General features: G+C 39.1%; 1 protein-coding gene across 1 annotated transcript in view; it reads right to left on the bottom strand.

Moving 5' to 3' along the window:
• Positions 1–291: 291 nt before the first annotated feature.
• Positions 292–15484, bottom strand: part of LOC141898389 (uncharacterized) — a 50910-nt gene continuing 35717 nt past the window's right edge. The window contains exon 2 of the mRNA XM_074784250.1: positions 292–4250. Coding sequence (XP_074640351.1) covers positions 2995–4239 — 1245 coding nt within the window. The 5' untranslated portion in view covers positions 4240–4250 and the 3' untranslated portion in view covers positions 292–2994. The remainder of the gene's footprint in view (positions 4251–15484) is intronic.

The raw sequence follows: 15484 nt of genomic DNA, 5'->3' as shown, positions 1-15484 counted from the left end.
CCTTACAGACCCACCGCACCTGCCGCGATAAAGCAGGGGTTTCGACTTTGAAATTGTCGTACAAGATATAGATGGTGAAAAGGACACTGCCAAAGAAGGGATCAGACTTCTGTTCATGATGGGACCATTGGCAATGCATGAGCTCCAGTAGCAAACATCTTTCCACGTGAGCATAGAATTTTCAACGTATATCGTTTTCTTCAGAATCTTTGTGTGTATGAGAGGACGTACGAAAACAAGAATGTAACAAAAAAGTTATAATTAAACCACTACACAATCAAGTGTCTTATATTCTAAAATACTTGTAGCTACGACATAAATACTACAATCTTCATGCTTACAGATGCTGAGTTATCAATAAACATTTTATACGATACTAAAATACCAAACTATAGTAAATAAATGCAGGGCGAGTCGTACAATTGAGACAGATTTTCAAATAATTGCAAGCACACATTTGAAACCCTGTTTTACAAGGTTTTATTAAATGCTGAAGGTTCAAATATTGGAAATAATCTTGATTTAACCGAAGGGTCCCCAAATTCTGTATAATACCACTACTCACAAACTCGTAATGACTTTGAATGGGCAACTGATCAGGATTTTTCCTATATAGAATATTAGAAAAAAATTAAATCACACTTCAGACAAAAATATTGACTGAGTTCAATGTAATACCTAATTATGAGCAGGTTTGTATCATTACATAGTTAGATCCGATGTATGATATGCAGGTTTGGAAGAAGTCATAGATTGACCAGACATCATATGGGAAAAGAGCTGAATTGAAGTCAAACTTCTTGTCAGACCGATTTGTCTCAACATAATGTGTACTAGTAACAGTAAATAAACAACACTGGTTAGTGAGCTACAGTGCAATCGTTACACATTGAATCTTGTTTAAGTCGTCATAGCTAATCATGCATTATCAGCATCATTATGTTAATCACTTATCCAAAGGAATGAAAAATAATGATGTGATGACTTAAACAATGATGACTTAAATGGAGTTTGACTGCAGTAAAATATATCAACTGACCACATGATGAGATACGAAAATCGATTTTAAACCACTTCAACAAAGTGCGAAATTATACTGCTCTAAAAGTGAGCTTTTCACATAACATATATAATATGTAAGCCTAACCTAATATAACCTTACCTAATATAGGCTGATACAGATTTTAGGTGGACCAGTTTCACAGAGCGATCAAAGAGTTTCAAAACAATTTCCAAATTCATCATGATTACGGTAAATCAACTTCGGCGAAATCTTGGCCCAGAATAATATACTAGCTTATGCGTTTGCTTCATTGCAGAAAACAGATGGAATTTTAAATGACATGATTGACGACATTTCCTTTACTGAAAATATAATTGATTTTCAAGTGTTTAGTCTAGCGCACACAAAAAGAACCAGCGGTCCAGGGACACCATTCCCACTTCGGCAGTGGTCTGAAATGCTTGATAATCTGAAAATATCAATGATCAACACCCTATATGTTGCTCAACATATACTTACTGTAATGGCCTTGGAACTCACCATAATTATAGAGCATATCATAGGCTACAAACTTTGCAACTGAATGTGTCACAAAATGAAAATGTTGTGCCAACTTTACCATTGAGCGTGATTACAAACAAATGCAATCTAAATTGAGTTAGTATACTTCAATACTTACTCCTCTGGTGAGGAGAACAATACACTGGGTATTGTACACTGGGTATTCCTAAATTGGATGTGAATTAATTTGTCCTTGCAATTTTAACCATTATAGAATACCAATACTATAGGTTAATAGCTGCTAACAATTGACTGATCCAAAAACCATTGGAGTATGTTAAAGAGAAATTATCATAAATTGGTATCTTACTCCCCTGGCAGCAAGAACAAAAAACTGGGCAATCCTGATTTCATGTAAAGAGACTTCCAAACTTCCCTCAATAACTGGATTCTGACAGACCAATAAAAAGTGAATGCTATACATAGATAATTTCACAATAATTTCATTTGCACAATTTTGTTTACAATCATCTAATCATCTTATATTTGTATTCATGTAGCTATTATCATGATTGGCTGGAGTTGGTCCAATCAGGATGGCTTGCATTTTGAGTAGCAAATCAGGTCATTGAAAGAAAATTTAGAATATTATTACCAGAATGTAGAAAACCCATTATTGCTGCTTGGCAGCTATATTTCAATTTGTTACTTTTGCTTTTCTGGGGCCAGTTGCTCAAAAGTTGGTTAGCGATAACTGGCGGATAAATAATATAATAACAATAACAATGAAATTTTAATTGTCAATTTGTCAACTAACCACTGGTTAACTCTAATCAACTTTTGAGCAACTATCTCCTGGCCGAGTAACAACAAACACATCTGTTACTACAAAATAAGATATTTAATAGATAACCAGTTGAGATTTGGTAAATATATATCCTGAATATCCTGAACCTCCGGGAAATCAAGGTTTCAAAGATGCCCAGAATTTTGGGAATTCTCGATAACTGGCAACCCCATGTAGTTAATAGTAGGTGGTCTTCAAAATGTTGCTTTGGCTTATGCGAAATGCAGCTGAATTAAGGCAGAAATATTGTTTAAGAGAAATATTTGTGGTTGACGGGAGCGACCCTCTAGAGAAAGGGATAGCTCCAAAGGGAAACGGGAATTCTTACAGCATGTTTTATATATTCATTCTTCTGATGCATTTTGAAGAACTTCATTGTTACAAAACTGATTTCAACTATTCATGAACTTTGCCCAAAGAATATTCTCATATACGAACTAACAAATACGCAAAATCAAAGTTTGACAAAACATGTAGCCGAAACATTGCAGATGTCTTCAATGATGTATAACTACCCCTGAAAATACCTGGGTTCAATTTGACTACAAAATTAAGTTAAATTAATTCAATTCCAATTATTCAAATTAATGAATCGAAACCAAAACCGACGACAGTGAAACCGGGTCCTGAGGAGTCAAATGTTCTAGGATTCACAATCATCATAAGTGGACTCGTATTCGTAGCACGAAATGCATCTCGCAATGAAATTACTTTTTACGACATCGAACATCGGCACGGAAACCCTGGCAAACAGTTTTGTTTCGTTGTTGAAATCGACGCTGCCGTCCCACTGGCGGTTACGAATCTCCTGCACGTGTTTCGCCCACAATTCGGCGAGCATCGCTTTCATTTGCGGCGTGTTCGCTGTCGGATCGAATCCCGGCACAATATGTTTGAGATCAAGGTGCTCGCCGATCGCGTAGATCGAGTCGAAAACGACGTCGCACGATCGACACAGAAACCACATTCGCCCGAGTTCGAACATCAACAAGCTGACGTGGGCGGCGATGTCTTTTTCGTTCACGTCGTCGCCATGGTCGACGATCACGTGTGTCACCACTGCCTGCAGACGAGCTTCGAAACCGCATTTCGTGCAAACGTGCAGGCAATAGGGCAACCAGAAGTTTTCATAGATGTGCTCTTTTTCATGCTGAACCGAGTCCAACAACGAATAATCCGCGTACTTACAACCGCCCTTAGAACAAGTATACTTCCTCAGCACTCGTATCCATGGAGTACGTTTGCCACTTTCTGTGTTCGACAACGACATTGATTTATGAGGTTTTGTTTGCTGTGTGGAGTAATTGAGATTTGTCTGTGCATCTTTTCGATTGAGAAATGCGAGCGGATTTTCCTCGTTTGTCACGTGTCGTTTCAGCAGATGGAGTTCCAATTTTGAAATCTCAATGAATGGGCATGCGCAAAACGGACACAAGAACAATGCGCTCTTTTTGTGCGCACTTTTCACATGTTTCAAGGCCTCGTTTAAACAACTGGCCAGATAATTACAGTCGTGACATGGATACAAAGCAGATAAGTGAATCTTATCACATTTTACACACTTCAATTTTCCTAGTCTTGGACCAGGAGTATTATTAACTAGGCTCTTCATAATTGGCCTAGTAGCGTTAGTAGTAGTAGTAGTTTTTTTCTGATCGAGGAGTATACTGGTGCCATGTACGGATATCCTATGCTTATTCACTTGAAGAAGCTCGCTCGAAAAATACTGACAGTACGCACAGTAATAACGCTTTTGCCCGTTCACAGGCGGACGCTTCCGCGCTTTATCTGATGGCTTTCGATTTCGTTTTCTCTTCTTAACCACAACCGTATCATCGTCCACTTCTTCTTCATGTTGTGCATCACTGGTGGTAGTAGTTTTCTCCATAACGGCAACAGCTGAAAAGAATTTATTTACAACCATTTTAAAGAACTAGAGAGCAGATTTCTTGCAGGACAAATCAATTTTCTCCAAAGCAAGCAGATTTATTGGGACAGTTATGGAGTAACAATGGCTCATTACTCATTACATGCAGAATTGGGATATAACTAGGGGCCCAGGGACATCATTCCCACTTGGAATAGTTGGCTGAAATGCTCGACAATCTGATGATATCAATATTCGATTACCCTTGGTGAAGATACGATCAGTGAAACCAATGACTTTGACACTTTTCATCACAATCATAGAACATGTTATGAACTATAACCGTAGTAACAAAATATGACAAAGATAATAACAAATTAATTAATTCAGGGTTTCCAGTGGTAAGGCCAGGATAAAAAGAAGTACTAAGAAGGACTTTTATGGCAATTTTATACCCAAAAGGCAGGATTTTTTGATTGAGAAAGAAGTACCTTCCAGTAAAATGAGGTCCCATAAGAAGGTATTTTTGCAATGCCTTCACCATGAAAAAGACATATTTCAGGTCAATTATTCCCATTAAAAAAAAACTGTTGAATTTGTGACAGAATTGCGAGTGAAAAATACATGAAAATCAAATTTGGAAGGACTTTTTCATCAAAACGAAGGACTAAGAGTAAAAAAAATACAAAGATAAATACTCATTCATAGAACATGTCATGAGCTCCAATTTTGCAATTGACTGTGGTTACAAGGTGTGCATAGGTACCAATATACAGTCAACTCCGATATACTGCCCTCCCATATACCGCCACCCCCGCCTAAGGTTTTCTCTATGTACATCTCTATACAAATACATAGTAAAACACACGATATACCCCCATACTCTCCAAAATCATTTTGCATCGATGTGGGCCGTATATCGGGGATGACTGTAAATAGACAAATTGCACATGATTCAAAATTCAATCCTCTGGTGATGAAAACAAAGAACTGGGTTATCCCAGTTCCATGTCAAGAGATGTGTCCTATTATAATGAATAGTAATAATGAACAATAATAAAATATATCATGACTATAATTAAAACCTTAAAGGAATTTTCCACAAAGAAGGAATTAATATTATTCCATTATTAAACAGCCGACCATTATTATTATTATCATTATTATTATTATTATTATTAACCTTGCCAAGATGGCTGCCAATCATGTGACAATTGACTGATTCGGAAAAACCGGTCTCATATGTTGAAGATCCCTTCAATTAAATATACTATCACAAATTTCGATGAGAAATAACAAAACATAAGGAATGGCCATCTTGTGTCCTTTAGACCCAATTTTCGTTAGGCTGATGGGACGTGGTGGGACACAAACATACATAAAAGACCATGATAATCGATTGAAGCGTCTTTAAAATTTCCCTTGAAAACTTCAAAAATGTGTAAAAAGTGCAGATTTTAGCGAACAACAATGGCTGCCATTCGGCCCTCTTGATTCTGACAGGCCAGTTTTTGGGCTGCAAGCTCAGCTGAACAACCTAATAGAGACAATGGGTTCGACTGATGTGCTAGTGAATTGCTTGCGCAGTCTGGTGCCAAGGGACTAGACCAGAGCCAAAAAAGCCAGTGCTGTCTGGTTCCACTGTAAAGAATTTTAAGGCAATCTTATTGCGCAGTTTAGAGAAAATGTAAGTTTGAGCTACATTTACCCCTTCATCTCAAGGGGCAATAAGATTTCCTACTACTAGTGAAAAAACGTATGTTGATTGTATTACTGGTTCATCTGATATAGAATCATAAGGTGATGTGCAGGAGACACGAGGGCACTCCTCAGATAGTGCGGTGTTTACTATGCCTACATAGACCTACTGGAAAATTGCAATGAGCAATGAAAATTGCAATTATGAGCTGTAGATTATGAATAAAGAGCAGGATTTCAAATGGACAGAGGAAACATGCTTGTCGGCAACTGCCGATTGGTTATAGTACATAGGTAACATGTACTCGAGTCAAGTCACTGATACTGTTGTTTATATATTGTTAACCCCTTCCAGATGTAGTACCGTTACTCATCATCCATTTCATGAGAATAATGTTAGTTCAGTTCATATCTCTATATCGAAAAGACCTGTTCGTTGTTGCTCTCTCAGAATCTGGTTTACGCTGTGGTCTACACCCACATTTGGTGCCGTGACCAGGATATTCCAACGACATGATGCCTTCAGAAGAAACCTCAACAACTGACTCGGGCCCGCGGTCCCAGATCCACCTGAAGAACACGAGATCAGCGCAACGTGGCCAGGTCACGAAACTAGTGAAAAGGGCCACGAGTATTTGGACATCTACCACCGAAGATGATTCCACCAAAATCGAGATGCTGAAAGAGAAAATAGATCGAATCCAACAAAAGATAGAGGAAATCAGCGATCTAGACGCTAAACTAATGAACTAATGGCATTAGCGAGTGACGAAATAAGACACAAGACACTCGTCGACGCCGATGATTTCACGACGGACGCCAACGAAAACTTGGTCAAGGTGCAACACTGGGTGAGTCAGCTTTCAATAACGCTGACTCAACAGTTTCCAGAGGAACTGGTCAACGATACCCGGTCTCCAGAACAGCTGTTGTCATCACCGCAGAATGACATGCCCATCATCCGTCAACCTCGGCCAACGCCGAATTACACGACGCCGAGTACTTCCTTACCGAAATTACAACTACCGACATTCGATGGCGACATGCTCCAATGGATTACGTTCATAGATGCATTTCAATCCGGTGTTGATGGAAACATGCAACTCTCAAACGTGCAGAAATGTCAGTATCTGCAATGCCAGCTTCGCGGAGAGGCTGCCAAGACCATTGCAAGACTATCGTTGACAGACGCCAACTATACGCATGCTATGGAATTGCTACAAAAACGCTACGGTCAGTCTCACAAAATTATCAATACATACATGTCAGCACTGCTTGAACTGAATGTTAAGCTGGTGCTGCCCTCTGTGGCATTTCCGGTTAATTTACATAAAGATTGGTGAGAGTTTGGGAAGCCATGTTGCTTTGGATAGTCCAGAGATCTTGTTAACGTTACGGTTTTGTAAAGACAGGAGCTTTAATGTGTCTGTAAGTAGGCTTAAGTTTATTTCTCTTGTAATTTTTAGCTGGGTCTTTTCCAAGATTTGTTTTTAACTCTTTTATAGAAACCTCATTGCTCGTTTGTAAGGTTTATGATGTACTATTAATTCGGTTCAGTATCGTCGATGATTGACGATTTTAAGCAGATAAGAGTATAAGCTGTAAGATGTCTCCGGTCAAGCCGGTGGTTATGTGTTATCGAAGAAAGTTATGATGATGATGAACAATAAAGAATCGAGCGTTTAACTCAGATCAAGCTCCTCCGTTTCGTTTATAAAGTTTATTTCATTCCGGATTCATAGTCAGCAGTCAGTGGTTTGCGGTGTAGCTTATACTGAATGTACCGAATTCTGACGTCGACAGCCTGAGACTTTTATGACAGGTTAGAAAGTCACGTGCGCAGATTAGAATCGCTGGGGAAATCAGAGGATACCTAAGGCGACCTCCTGGTTCCAGTGATAATGAACAAATTACCAAACGTTTTGCGAACCCAAATCGCGCGAGATCATGGTGATCGAGATTGGACCCTGGCCGAGTTGCGAGTCGCGATTTCGAAGGAGATCAAGGCCCTAGAAGTGGGTAAAGGCGCTGCGAATGATCGGTTCACCCGAGGCAGTCTTACGGCCACGTTTCTCACTCGTAGCAATAAAGGCTACACGAGTTATAAATCAAAAGGGAAACCACCGCAACAATTTCGCACCAAAAAATGTGCCTTTTGCCGGCAGTCTCACGCGTCAAAGGACTGCGCAATAATGACCGACAGAGCAAAAAGGGAGGAGATCGTCAAACGTGATGGACTATGTTTTAACTGCCTGTCAGGCTCTCACAAGTTTCCTGACTGTGAATCGTTATTTACGTGCAGATTCTGTAATGCACGACACAATGGATACAAAATGGCGGAATAGTTCGAACGTGTGTCGTGAATCGTCCGTTTCTATTTGAAAATTATATAATTTACGAAGTTACATCTACTTCAAAGCAATCAGGATATCAAGAACTCTGCCATGATGAGTGAATTATCAAGAGAAAGGTCTGTAAAGTTTGATTAGAGAGCTGAGTGATGGAAAAAAAACTCTCACACCAGCAGGTTATTGAAGCTTTGCGACAAAAACTGGATATAGATAAAATCGTATCTATTCAAATAACTACGAGAAACTGTATCATCACAACGATAGACGAGGAAAGTAAAACTTCTTTAAAACTTTCGGGATTAATTGTGGATGGTACTCGACTTGATCTTACAGATGCAGAAACAAATTATATGAATGTCAAAGTGGTTGACGTCCCCATAGAAATGAGCGACACTGCTATTTCAAACTTAATGTCGAAATTTGGAGAATATGTTCAAGGGTCGTTAAAGAAAGGCACGATTAAAGACACCAATATATTTACAGGAACCAGATATCTAAAATTAAAAAAGATCGAAGCAGTCATTCCAACATATACAAAAATCAATGGATATAATGCTAGGATATACTGTTCGGGCATATGCTGTCAGCATTGCCTAGGTGATGATCACAATTCATATGACTGTCCGTCAAAATCACCACCTAAGTGTTTCAAATGTGGCGCGTTAGAACATAAAGCCCGCAATTGTCCGATGAATGACACCGAGAAAACGTCCGGCACTACCGTAAATAGTTCCCAGGAATCGTCCATTCTTTTGATAGGCGACTCAAATCTCCGAAATAGTGAATTTCTGACCGGCTTTGTTATCTGTCAGCCAGGTGCATCCAGCGATAACATTGTTTCGCTTCTCGATACCGCTGACAATACAGTGACCGCGTCATCAGTCAGTGATGTCATCCTTCATCTCGGCACGAATGATGCCACTCAAAATAAAAAAAGACCCCGATACCGTAAAAATGAACTTGTCATTATTATTAGCCAAGACAGCTGAGCATTATCCAAAATCTCAGATACATCTATCCAGCATCATTCCGAGAAAAGGCGGCAGCAACAATGTAAAAGACTTCAACAACACTGTATCAGAAATTAATTCTTACATGGGAAAGTTGTGTTTAAAGAATAACATGTCATTCATCGACAATGACACATTTCTGAAGTCGACTTATGGCAAAGTACTTGATCACTATTCTTCAGTGACCGATAGAAGTGGTATCCATCTTAGTGAAACTGGAAAGTTAGCTCTGATAAAGAAATTCTGCGAAGCAGTTGAAGGAATCGGCGAAAGCGATGTCTGTGCGACACCACAGACGGGTAACACCGGAAAGAAACGTTAAGACAGATCCCTTACTGAGATGCCTCCCTCTGCTGAAAAGCCAAATGTCCAAGAATAAACATGAGCCTATTTATTATATACATTTCTTATTATATGCGACAAGTACAGAGTGATGATCTCTGTCTATCATTATTGGATCTAATCCTTTTTTATATAAAATATCAATGCGTCTTGGTAATATAAATGTAACAGACCGTATCAAGGTCATTCAGAATAATTCTGATTACTTGCTAGATCACGACTTAATCGACTTTAATCCCTTGAATAATGATTGTCCATATATAGATATGTATGACATAAGTAAGATCAAATTCGATGATTCTAAGTTCAATATTCTTCAACTTAATATACAGTCTCTGTAGTAAGATAACAGATCTAAGAAATATTATTAGTATCCTTAACACTTTCACTGCTGTGGACGTATATCTACGTCTTATCAAAAATTACATTAACTGCTATGGACGTATATGTACGTTTTCCAAACACTAGGAAGTGTCGGTCTCTGGCGTCTGTACCATAAACTAGAGCTGTATGATTAATCCAAGTGCACGTAGACATATAGCGGCATTCAGTAATGTATGTTCGTAGTGTATTTATATTGATTTTGTGATGCTTGACGCTGTTGAATAGCAATGTGTGACTTGGAAATAAACAATCGAAAACAAAATGGCAGCGCCCATGAATAATCGCCGTCAACGTCTAAATCATCAACAAATCGATGAATTATTTGCTGATTCAGATTCAGAGGAGGAATTATTCGATGAGGAAAATGAAGAACATTTTTCTGCAGATTCAGGGGGATCTTCAGGTGAGGATGAACAGCCTGATTCGAGTGATTCTAGTGACGATAATTTTCAACCACCTGCCCCAGTCGCTGTACAAAATAATCGTGGACGTGGAGGTCCTCGCGGCCGTGCACGGGGCCGTGGACGCGGGAGAGGTAGGGGCAGAGGTGCTGCTAATGTTGTAAATGCCCCTGGAGGCATGCATCCTTCAGATGTAGGGTGGAGTGATGTTGATACACAACCAAATGTTGACCCATTTACCGGTACGCCAGGTATGCAGGTTCAGATAGGTGTCGATGCGACTCCTTTCGATTATTTTCGACTTTTTTTTACCGATGAACTTATTGAAATTCTTGTGCGTGAAACTAATTTGTACGCTGAACAGTACATTAGGGACACTGAGATGAAAGATAAATCTAGAGTACACAGCTGGAAAGATGTCACCGAGAAAGAGATGTGGCACTTTCTCGCACTGCTTTTTCTTACCGGCATTATCAAAAAGCCAACACTAAATATGTACTGGTCAACCGATGTCATGTTTGCTACACCTTTCTTTGGAACAGTGATGTCTAGAGACAGATTTTTGTTGATATGCAAGTTTCTTCATTTATATGATAATGATGCTAGGCCAGCAAATGATAATGACCGATTATATAAAGTGCGGCCAGTCTATGATTTTTTCATACAGAAGTTCATGTCAATATATGTACCAACTGAGCATCTCGCACTGGATGAAGGCATGCTCAAGTGGCGCGGCCGCTTGCTGTTTCGTGTTTATAATCCCAAGAAACCCATCAAATACGGGATGAAGGGTTATATTCTCTGTGAATCTGAAAGTGGATATGTGTACGGCTATAGCTTATACTGTGGTCTCGGTCGGTCCAATGTACAAATCTGTGATGATTTACTGACATCTTTGTATCAAAAAAACTATAAGGTGTATATGGATAATTTTTATAATAGTCTCACTGTATCCACCCACCTGTTTTCCAAGAAAACCCACACCTGTGGAACTGTCAGAGTAAATAGGGGAATGCCAAAATCATTGAGAGATCAGGAAAATCAACTTGGCGTTGGTGATGTCGCATTTCGCCGCAAAGGACAAATTCTGTTTCTTATGTGGAAAGATAAAAGGGTTGTGAAGATGATTACTACTCTACATGATGTTTCAAAGGCAGATCATGTGAATGCTGGTTGACATCAGGTGCAAAAACCAAAATGCATTTTGGATTACAATAGATATATGTCCGGTGTCGATCATCTTGATCAAATGGGCAAATATTACCCGCGCACTCGAAAAACCGTGAAGTGGCCCAAAAAATTGGTTTATTACTTGATTCATCTTGGACTCCTAAATGCTCATATTCTGTTCAAGAAGTATCGCAAGGCCTCTGAGGAGCTGTTGGACTTTTTGACCTCGGTGATCAAAGCAATGGTTGTACATGGAAATACGCTGAATGACGATGCTGATTCCGATGCAGATGATCCTGCTCCTGCTGTGCGCCCTCCAGTGCCTAGGTGTACAAGTGACCCACCTACTAAAATTAGCCCTGCCATGAGAAGACATACAATTGTCACAATACCAGCTACTGACAAGAAAACAAATGCTCAAAGACGCTGTCGGGTTTGTGCGAAAAAAGGAATCCGTAAAGACACTCGTTACACGTGCAAAGAATGTGGGGTACCACTACACATTGCAAACCCAAACTGCTTCAGAATGTATCACATAAAAGCTCAATATTGAAGATAAGTGAATAAAACAAGTAAAGGTAGGCTAATATGCTTCTATATTCATTTATTCTCAGAATATAATAATTTCCTATTTTTCCCGAAACGGGCCCAGCATAGCTAGGCAACAATGCTATGCAATGCAGCAGTGAAAGTGTTAATCAGCAGTCATGTAAATTACACTTAATTCTATTATGTGAAACGTTACTTAATGACGACAATGTTTGTAAAGTTCAAATACCTGGTTATAGTCTAGTTGAAAAACACAGAGAAAAAAGCCAGGGCGGTGGTGTAGCCATTTATGTACATAATGATTTGCATTTTTCAGAACGGAATGATCTATGTATTTTTAAATCTGGTCAATTTGAGTCCTGTTTTATAGAGTTAGATGACAATATTGTCGTAGGTGAGATATACCGTGTACCAGGTACAAGTGAGATAAGTTTCATTAATGATTACAGTATCTGTGTAGAGAGAGTTAAGAATGAAAAAAAGCGTGTCATGATTGGGACTGACCAAAATCTTAATTTTCTAAAAATTGATAATCATGCTAATATGGCTAGATTTCTAGATTTTAATCTAACTAATGGTCTATATCCGTCTATCATTTGCCCAACTCGTATAACCAAAAATACTGCTACTTTGATAGATAATATATACGTTGATTCTAATATTAAAGGAAGTATTAACTCTTGTATTTTGCTATCCAACTTGTCAGATCACCTGCCTTGCCTCGTTTCAATTGATAAAACCGTGCATGTAAATGAAAATCCCTGTTTCTTTAACCCTTGTCCAGCTTTTCCCGACTACAGTCGGGACCCTAACCCTAAACCCAACGCTTTTCCCGACCACAGTCGGGTGAATAATAGACCAAATATCCACCACTGGGACGTGCTGCCATCTGCATGATTTCTAGAGAACTTCATTTCTAAGCATTTAGCAACATGAGTGGTCGCTAACTTTACCGTCAGTCACGAAATTTATTGCAAGATGGCGGCTTCCAGGCCGAAAAGAGATGGAGCATTTCAGTACTTGCAAAACGTTTTCGATAATGAGGACGATGATGACGAAAACGATGATTCCTCTGGATCGGAGTATGATTATAGCGAAAGTGATGGCTCTAATGAGAGTTGCGGATCTGAGGTAGACGAAAATGATAATTCTATTGATGACCCCCCACCAGATGATGACTCAACTGACGAAGAAGGTTCCCCACCTCCTAAAATGGACAAGGATTTTGATGAAGATGAATGGATCTGTGTTACTACTGTTGATGATCAGACATATCCGCTGCTGCATAAATTCAAGGGGCATCCTGGCACTAAGGTTAGTAGCTTTTTATGAGTTGACAATGTAATATTATCAGTTGGGGGGGGGGTTTACATCAGGGGATTTTCACCCGACTATATTCGGGAAACGTATACGGGGCAAAAAGTTTAATATTTTCTCACATGTTTTTATTAGAATATTATTATTATTATCATAATTAAATACATTTTTTTCAGCTGCCTGCCATGCTGCAAAGGGATCCTGTAGATTTTTTTCAACTGTTTTGGAGCGACGCCATGATTGATCAAATCGCACAGAACACTGATGCCGTGACCAAGGACAATATAGCCAATCGCAATTTAGGTGAGAACTCTAGACTGAATAAATGGGTGACCCCTACCAGGGAAGATATGAAACGTGTCATAGGACTCATTATTAATATGAGTATTGTTCGGTTACCAAGCGTTGACGATTATTTTTCGTCTGAGTACCCACTTCACATGTCGATTTTTCATAAATCAATCAACAGGGACAAATTCTTAATGCTTTTGTGGAACCTACACGCAGCTGAACCTCTTCCACCTGGACAGGAACTACCACACAAGGCGTACAAAATCACATGGCTGCTTGATCATGTAAATAGTAAATAGAAAGAGTATTTCGAAATGGGCCAACACATTTCTGTAGATGAGACCATGGTCAAATTTAAAGGCCGTGTCATGTTTAAACAATACGCACCCAAAAAGCCCACAAAGTGGGGTATTAAACTGTATACTTTAGCCGATAGCGCTACAGGCTACATGTGGCATCAAAATATATATATTGGTAGTGATGGTAATGCGGCACCTAATGATCCGGATATTAATAAATCGTCACAACATGTCCTTGACCTCGTGGAACCTTTAGCAAATATAGGACACTGGGTGTACGCAGATCGCTTCTTTTGGTCAGTAGAGCTAGCTCAAAAACTTACTGATTTGGGATTCAACTACACAGGGACAATAATGACCAATAGGAAGCAATCACCTACAAAGATTGAAAAGCCTAAGGGTTTGAAAAAGGGCGACATGATCGCCTATCGTAATGACAATGTCTTCGTCCTTCAGTGGCGGGATAAACGTGTCGTCACTATGATTTCCTCCGGACATAGGTCTGATCAGTGGGTTGAAGTACCTTCAAAAAAGCCCAATGAACCTGCGAAAAACAAACCGAAGTGTATTGTGGATTACAACGCACATATGGGTGGCGTCGATGTCAACGACCAACTCTGCGTATATTACAGGTTCGAGAGGAAATGTAAAAAGTGGTGGAGGAAGGTGTTTTTCCACGAACTGGAGGTTTGTCTAGTAAACGCATACATTCTGTATAAACAAGACAAACATGAAAGGGGTGAAACTGGTATAATGTCGACTAAACAGTTCCGATTATCGATCATTAAGTCATTTGTGACGCCAAGTCCAAATCTGAAACCGCGTCCTGTAACTCATGACTTACAGCGTCTCGATGGGGCACCACATTTCTCCATAAAACAAGATAAAAGTAGAGAATGCTGCGTGTGTAGTGACAGGAAACGAGGAAAGAGATATCGGAATGAGACTGTATATGCATGTGCCACCTGTGGAGATTTACCTGCACTCCATCCGGAATGCATGCAGTGTTATCACACCATCGTTCGTTATGTACAACCTAAGGAAAAGGCCCTCAGTAAAACAAAAGCCTTTTCTGGAGGGAAGAACGCGTAAAATGATGAACAATAAACACTAGAGTGTTATGGAATCAATTGTATTTGTTTTTATTTCAATTTAATACATTACATTCAAAGACTAATACATTCTTTTCACAAAATTTATGCGGTTTTGTTTACGAACTCCAGTTCAACAACTGAATGATGGTAGGATCAAAGGAATTGCATTTATAGCATTTCCATGGCTTGATATTGAATATATATGCTCACTGATTATATTATGAGAGTTATGAATAGATTTGCAGGGAAATACAAATAAATACAATTCTGTATAAAAAAAAAATTTTTCATCAAATTTTCTTATTTTGGAATTTTCTAAAATCATCAAATTTATGCCTTCTAATGTTTCCTTCAGTTATA

This window comes from Tubulanus polymorphus, chromosome 2, assembly GCF_964204645.1.
Source record: "Tubulanus polymorphus chromosome 2, tnTubPoly1.2, whole genome shotgun sequence".
Taxonomy (NCBI): Eukaryota; Metazoa; Nemertea; class Palaeonemertea; order Tubulaniformes; family Tubulanidae; genus Tubulanus; species Tubulanus polymorphus.
Note: the sequence above shows the minus strand (reverse complement) of the source record. Positions and strands in the feature narration are given on the sequence as shown.